This window comes from Musa acuminata, chromosome BXJ3-8, assembly GCF_036884655.1.
Source record: "Musa acuminata AAA Group cultivar baxijiao chromosome BXJ3-8, Cavendish_Baxijiao_AAA, whole genome shotgun sequence".
Lineage (NCBI taxonomy): Eukaryota > Viridiplantae > Streptophyta > Magnoliopsida > Zingiberales > Musaceae > Musa > Musa acuminata.
In genome coordinates this window covers 40,698,257-40,705,450 of record NC_088356.1, presented here as the reverse complement: position 1 = coordinate 40,705,450, position 7,194 = coordinate 40,698,257, and the positions used below count along the sequence as shown (strand labels likewise).

At 38.6% G+C, this 7,194-nt stretch overlaps 2 protein-coding genes across 3 annotated transcripts; both read left to right on the top strand.

Annotated features, from left to right (window-relative positions):
- The first annotated feature begins 650 nt into the window (after positions 1-650).
- Positions 651-1,541, top strand: LOC103995150 (transcription factor BHLH148-like). The gene is made up of 3 exons (XM_009415673.3): positions 651-1,055; positions 1,123-1,410; positions 1,485-1,541. The coding sequence occupies exons 1-3, from the start codon at positions 651-653 to the stop codon at positions 1,539-1,541; spliced, it is 750 nt and encodes a 249-aa protein (XP_009413948.2).
- A 2,935-nt stretch (positions 1,542-4,476) lies between these two features.
- LOC135584596 (probable WRKY transcription factor 21) lies at positions 4,477-7,194 on the top strand. 2 transcript variants are annotated; one of them, XM_065163046.1, is made up of 4 exons: positions 4,477-4,566; positions 5,030-5,846; positions 5,935-6,060; positions 6,683-7,194. In XM_065163046.1, exons 2-4 carry the CDS (start codon positions 5,089-5,091, stop codon positions 6,825-6,827), a joined length of 1,029 nt encoding a protein of 342 aa, XP_065019118.1. In that variant the 5' UTR covers positions 4,477-4,566; positions 5,030-5,088; the 3' UTR covers positions 6,828-7,194. The 2 variants fall into 2 exon arrangements, with proteins under 2 accessions (XP_065019118.1, XP_065019119.1); XM_065163047.1 differs by lacking the exon at positions 4,477-4,566 and adding an exon at positions 4,668-4,831.

Here is a 7,194-nt window from a genome sequence, read left to right as displayed (position 1 = left end):
TGACTCTAAAGTGGCTCTGAGGTGAATTCGAGATTAATCTGAGGTGTTGAGCTCTCGAGACATCACTTTCTAATGCTTAAATTAGTAATTCGAAATCCTAAATACATATTCTAGCAGTTCAAAAGGAGTAAGTCTTTCTTTTATTTTATTGTTTAGGATACGTTTTTATGCATTGAAGAAAGAAATATAAATTTATTATGTTCTTCCTAATCATAAATGAAGATGAGAGAGTTTATGATTATTATTTTTTATAAAAAATAGTTTAAAATTATTTTTCTTATAATAAATAAGAAAAAAAGTTTAAAATTATATATTTTTTATTATAAAGGAGAAAAAAAATTATAATTAATTTTTGACAAGTTTGTGTTTCAAGAAGGCAACGATGTCCAATGTCCACACCAGTGGGCAAGAATATTTTATGCAGCATGCCAAGTGTGCTATCGCCTACTATTATTCTAACGAAGATTGACTCGGTCGAAGAATCTACATGTGGGAACGGGAACACGTTGACCCCATTTGCGAAACCATATCTTCCGTTGACTTCTCAAGTCCTTTACGCGACACACGTGATCGCGTCCCGTTCAAACGACTACCAACTGCAACTTAAATTACGCGGGAAGAGAAGCAGAAGAAAGGCCGGGAAAGCTACCATGGACGCCTTCCCCTTCCACGAGGACGACCATCACGACATCCACAGCTGGGCCTTCTCGCCGCTGGCCGACACCCTCGACCTCCTGGAATGCCTCCGTAGCCCGCTCGTGCTGTCAACGCCGGCCGTGCCACCGCCGCAGTCCGCCTTCGTCCGGTACAAAGCGTGCGATGGTGCGGCCATGTCGGCGGGTTCTGGTAGTATGGGTGGCGGCGCTTCAAATATCCACCGGAGAATGATCCAGTTTTGGCAGACCGTCGTCGTGGGCGTCAGGATAGAGAGCTGTAAGGAGAAGACGGCAGGGAACAGCCGCAAGCTTCGGCATCTGATGAAGGAGAGACGGAGAAGGGAGAGGCTGAGCCAGGGGTTCGCTGACCTCCGCTTCATGCTATCTCACGGATCAAAGGTCTCAATATTGTTCCAGATACAGTAAACCTAATTCTGGACCTGACATCAGAGGATGCATATTGCAGGGTGACAAGATCTCCGTTGTTCGAGCAGCTTGGGAGCACGTGAAGGAGCTGCAGCAAGCGAGGGAGAAGCTACGGAGTCGCAACAAGGAGCTCGAGGTGATGATATCTGGGAACGTGATGGAAGCAGAAGAAACGGCGATCAAAGTGCAACCCGAGAGTCGTTCGTCGTCGTTCGATTCAGTGTTCTCCGCTCTGCATCGCCTGAAGCAGATGGGAGTGAAGGCCACCACCATCAGCGCCAGCTTCTCCGGCCGGGTTTTGTCGGTGGAAGTGGCTACTGAAACGAAGGTAGAACATTTCTCGAAGGTTGTGTAATCCAATCATCACGAACAGACATTGATTGGTTTGTTTGCGTGGTGAAGGTGGTAGGAGATGAAGTGGAGGGAGCCATGAATGCATCTTTGGCTGAAGTGGAGTAGGAGCACTGCATTGTCTTAGTGATAGATCTAAAGTTTGTCAAGATAATTGCACTCTATCTTTGGCTTTCCTCAAAGACAAATCATTTGTTGTTTGAATCATACACCTTATTCCCTCTCACTATTCTAGAAAAGAAGTCTCTCATGCGTGTTTTGGGATTCAACACTGCCCTTTCAACTCTGATCTTGAACTCAAAATATTTGGCTTTTGACTGAGAAAGAGCCAAAATTTTGACTTTCGATCAGATCATGGGAATCATCATCACAATTTTGACTCGTCTCATTTATGGCTTCTAAACTGAGCCATAAAAATAGATTACAATACCTGATATCCTCTAGATGATATACAGTAAATATGATCGGTATTTATCGATTCGAACATGAGTTTGAACTCGAAACACATATTTTCTTTTTTTCTTTTCGGATGATCTAATATTATATATATATATATATATATTATTTTCATAAGATTTCATACTTCTTCTCGTTCTCTTCTCCTTCTCGAAAATCTACTCTTAATATGAAATGTAATTATGTTTTATATAAGTCCTATAATTATTTTTTGAGTCTTCATCTAAACAAGATTAAATCTATTGGATCTAATTAGAGAACAAGAACCAACCTCGAAGTAGTTGACCCATGTTAGACCTCTCCAACCCAAACAAACGGCGTCGTTTGGAGAAGAGGGATCATCGAAGTCAAACCCATGTGGAAGTGCCGCTTAAATTGGCGTCCGACACGATGATCCCAAAAGCTCCATAATCTTGTGAAAGCGGTAGAGAGAATCTTTTCCTTTTCTTTTCTCTCTCTTTGATTTTTTCACATCGAGAACTCCTCCTTCAACTTTATGCAAAAGCATTATGTGGATTCAAACAAATTTTGGAGGATTGAGATTTAAGTATTCGCACCTCTAAAAAATCTAAGTGTCCAAATGTGAGAAAGAAAATTTCACTGAAAATTTTGCTGAGTTTTTTTTTTTTTCTCAGATGATGCCTTCCATTTTTAGTTTTTATTTGATATTTTTATTTTTTTTTAATATCATAAATGTCCATGGTTGTCATCGATATCTCTTTCTTTCTTGATTATGGTAATGGTACTCCTTATCATCGTCACCTCTTTCTTTGAGTAAGCATAATTGATTATTTCGAAGTCATCTTACACGAGGTTCGTCGTGATCGTCTCATTCCCCTCAAGAAAATATTATTGCTTTCATCTCATCGAGGCTATCATCACCCTGCTACCTTTATTTCGAAGAAAGAGACATTGGTAACTAATATTAGAGAAAAAATTGAGATACCAAATGAAAAAAAGAGAGATATTATCCAAGAAAATCTAAAAAAATTCAATAAATCATCAATTTTATTTTAATAATATTATTAAAAATATAAAATGATTAAAAAAGGTGATGAAATATAAGCAATTTAAAAAGAACATTTGATATTCTTATTATGGAAGGGTCATAGTATTTCCACCCACTTATCTCTTGATATTAATAATCAATAGTCGATTTCATGGATCAAATCAAAGGCCGATGAATGAATACTACATCAATAAACTACATTAATAATTTGCTCATCTCTCTCTTCTCTTTCTTTATTCTTTTCATCATCCAAATTTACCATGTTGTTAAGATTGTATTACATAATCCTCATATATTTCTTATGATTTTATAACTGGATAACAATGGAATATGATGGCATCATAAAATTAAGTTTTCAATCATTAAGAAAGAACAAAATTACTATCATTTTTTAAAAAAATTAATATATTTTTGGGAGTCTTTTGTTGAAACCAAGATTTAGAGGCTGTTTAACCCAATTAAAGTTGATGCTTAGACAAGCTCCCACCAATGTATCATCATTGAATTGTGTAGTCGTTATCGAGTGCATCATTGTTTATCCACCAATCTCAATCTGGCTATGAATAGAAACCTTAGTTTGCCCTTCTTCTAATTTTATTGGTTCTTACTCTCCACATAAGACAGAAAGATAGAACAAATGTACAAATAATGGAGACATTGATTGGTTCATGGATCCATTTTCTTAAGGTATTAAATAACCTTGCATGCAAATTGTGCTTTTTTATTTTGTCAATATTTTTGCATATATATATCCCTCTAAAATTAGTGATTTTAGTGAGCATTCCTCTTGATTTGAGTATAATGTGTGTAACCATAATTAATCTTTTAGTCATCTCAAGTTAATTTAAGTTTTGGATTTACATTAATATCATGTGAAACTCAATATGCTGCTAAATACATTAGAGATATTTTATATTCTTGTCTATTTTATATCTTTAAAATAATAATTTTTATATTTAGTGATTTTTTTTGTTTCTAGATATAGTATACTAAATTTCGTTACATAAATAATATAAAAAATAAAATATCATTGAACATAAAAATCATCCCAATATTTATTGGTGAAATCTAAAGTTACCAAACTTTACTTAAAAAGTCAAAATTACACAATAATTTAATTCTAGTGTTTCTTTTACTGATTATATTTTTATTAGAACGGTTAATGAGTTGCACAAAAACAAATAAATCTAATATTGCTATCCATTGAGATTGATTATTTTTAATTACTTCTGAAAATAAATAAAATATATTGTGGAATGAAAACAAATCAAAGTTACATGTGACGATCAATCAGTTACCCAGAAAGCAGGACCATTGCTTTTGAGCTCCACCGCACTCTAGCCAATCGTTGCACGGGTAAAGAAGTGGGTGACGGCTCCCATGATGAAACAGGATGGTGTAGAATTTAGGAATACTGAGAATTCCAGGGACGAAAACGGAAAAATGGCTTTCCTTAAATTTTATTATAAACCCCCTATAATATTCAATTTAACATTAGAGTCCTGCGTCCTCGGTGCTTACTGTTCTCTCTGGCTTCGGGTATTAAAGTAATAAAGAGGAGAGGTGGAGGGGAGAGGAAAAAGAATTCCAACCCGTCGGTTGTTGTTTTCCTCACACCTTCCAATCCCACGGACGTCATCGGGAGGCCAACACCACCAGCACTCTCAGGTTCTTCCCTCCCCCTCCCCCTTCCCCCCTCTTTCCTCAAGTTCAAGGTCAGTTCCTTGATCCCGCCTCTCATCCCCTTCTCTCCTTTGCCGCCGTGGATTTGGTTTCTTCGGCTAAATATTTGATTCTTTGTTTTGTCGGAATGCGTGTAATCATTGTGAACGAGACTCTTTTCTGATGTTTTGAGCCCAGTTTGATGGAAAAAATGTGATCTTGATGAATCTTTTGGTAGACTGGTTTTTGGAGGATCTGCCTGCTGAACTAGGTTCGGAGTCTAAACTTGCTGGGAAACAACATGTCTTCTCTTCAATTTCATACCCAACACCTCCAATAATTTCGATTTCGATCATATCTGGTGCTCTCTAGTGAGACAACCAGTGTGAAATCTCATCAAAATCGAATTTTTGTTTCTTTGATGTTAATCTTTAGATCTTCCTGATGAAGTGCGGTTGTGATTTGTCAGATGCGCCTGGTGCTAATAATATGGGATCTTTGAGGACGATTTAGAGCGCTGGTTTTAAGATGGAGGAGGTGGAGAAAGCTAATAGAGCTGCGGTGGACAGCTGCCACAGAGTTCTGAGCCTTCTCTCCCAGTCTCAAGATCAAGTCCAATCTGGAAACCTGTTGGCAGGGACAGGAGATGCTGTTTCAAGATTCAAGAGAGTGGTGTCTTTGCTCAGTAACAGTGCTGGCCATGGAAGAGTTAGAATTGCCAGTAAAGTCCGATCCCCCTCCAACAGTAAGCTCTTCTCAGACAGTCAACTGGGATCCAAGATGGACCATTGTCCCAACCCACCTCAACTACCCCCAAGAAATATTTTAAAGAACAAGATACAAATTTTGGATTCAAGTTCTGGAAACCCCCTCCCAATCAACCGGAGGAGCTTTCTCGAGAACCAATTTGGGCTGCAAGCTTCATCGTCAAGTCAGTACCAGTTCCTTCCGCGGCAGCAGCAGCAGAATGATCCAAGGTTTCAGCTTCATCATCAGATGAAGCTTGAGGCTGACATGTTTCGGAGGAGTCATAGTGCCATAAATCTCAAATTTGAGAGCTCTAGCCACACACCATCCGCATCGACAACTAGGTCCTTCGTGTCGTCGCTAAGCATGGATGGAAGCATGGCCAGCTTGGATGGAAAGCCATTCCATCTGATCGGTGGACCAGCATCATCTGATCCAATTAACCTGCACCCTCCTCCCAAGAGGAGGTGCGTATGCAGAGGGGAGGATGGAAATGGCAAATGTGCAACAACTGGCCGGTGTCATTGCTCGAAGAGGAGGTGAGGTCGTGGATGTTATCTTCACTCAGGTGCTGGAATTGATGTTCTTTGCATTGAATCGAATAATAGTTACTTGTATTACCTGTAGGAAACTGAGAGTGAAGAGATCCATTAAGGTGCCTGCCATCAGCAATAAACTGGCTGATATCCCTCCTGACGAGTACTCATGGAGGAAGTATGGGCAAAAGCCAATCAAGGGCTCTCCTCATCCTAGGTATGATGCCAATACTCGTGTACATGGTTTGTTGATTTCCTTTGAGTTGCTGCAAATTTCTGGATAGATGTGACTGTGCACTTAGTTGTTTCTGGGTTCTATATATTAGTCTGTTTTAATTTATTTGCTTCGTGCAGCATATCTTAAGATGACTCAATATGCAATGACAATCATTTTTTTCACCGATTGTCAACTTTACCTTAGTAGAACTTATAAATTGAGCTTAAATTATCTCAAATATTCTCTTTAAACTCAATTTACTGGCTATGTTTTTCATTAGTTATCAGTTTCAAGAATAACCATTAAGTTAAGAAGTAGGCACATTTGTGCTTATAATGCAAATCGTGCACACAATATTCTTGTCGAAATTGTTCTTTTGCCAGTCTTTGGGCAATAACAGATTGTTATGCGTATCCTCGGCTCTGGTTTTTCTCATACCAAACATTTGAAGTAGTGACCTACAAGAGCGAAAAAATGTATCTTTCATGAAACATACACTTTGAATCCTTTGTTAAATTTGGACTTATGTTATAGTGTCTGAAACCACTATATCTTTCATTTTGTTGTCTTTTGCAAATGAATTTTTATCTAAAAGGGGATAAATACATTTAAAATAATGCAGGGGATACTACAAATGTAGCAGTATGAGAGGCTGCCCTGCACGAAAACACGTCGAAAGGTGCTTGGAAGACCCCTCAATGCTCATCGTCACTTACGAAGGCGAGCACAACCATGCCAGGTTGCTTACCCACTCTTCCCAGACATAGAGGTCTTAGAATATTTCATCATTAACAAACGCATCCGCTTATCATCTTGCGCACCACCCTTCTTTTTGGGTGATCGTGTCGTCTCTTATCGTGGTTGAGCATGAGTTTCTCAAAGGTCCAGCATCTTTTTGTAAGTCGGGGGAGGGGGAAATTACAAGTGGATTTCCCCCAATTGCCATTTGTAAATGCTACTGTAACAGTGCTCTGGAAATGGGTAGCTGTTGGTTAGAAGCAATTTCCCTCATGTGTCTCATCGTTCTTATCTTGGAAAAGCCTGTATATGTTTAATTAAAATCAAACTTACCAAGATAAAAATGTGGAGGAGATTCAGTCTTGGAAGGTAGCAGTGAGAATTCATGTTTCTCAA

What these genes read in the sequence shown, in the direction of transcription:
- LOC103995150 (XM_009415673.3), top strand. Translation starts at nt 651, where the DNA reads ATGGACGCCTTCCCCTTCCACGAGGACGACCATCACGACATCCACAGC. An exon ending in TGCTATCTCACGGATCAAAG is followed by an intron (nt 1,056 to 1,122) that starts GTCTCAATATTG and finishes TGCATATTGCAG; the next exon opens with GGTGACAAGATCTCCGTTGT. An exon ending in AAGTGGCTACTGAAACGAAG is followed by an intron (nt 1,411 to 1,484) that starts GTAGAACATTTC and finishes TGCGTGGTGAAG; the next exon opens with GTGGTAGGAGATGAAGTGGA.
- LOC135584596 (XM_065163046.1), top strand. Translation starts at nt 5,089, where the DNA reads ATGGAGGAGGTGGAGAAAGCTAATAGAGCTGCGGTGGACAGCTGCCAC. An exon ending in TGTCATTGCTCGAAGAGGAG is followed by an intron (nt 5,847 to 5,934) that starts GTGAGGTCGTGG and finishes TATTACCTGTAG; the next exon opens with GAAACTGAGAGTGAAGAGAT. An exon ending in AAGGGCTCTCCTCATCCTAG is followed by an intron (nt 6,061 to 6,682) that starts GTATGATGCCAA and finishes AAAATAATGCAG; the next exon opens with GGGATACTACAAATGTAGCA.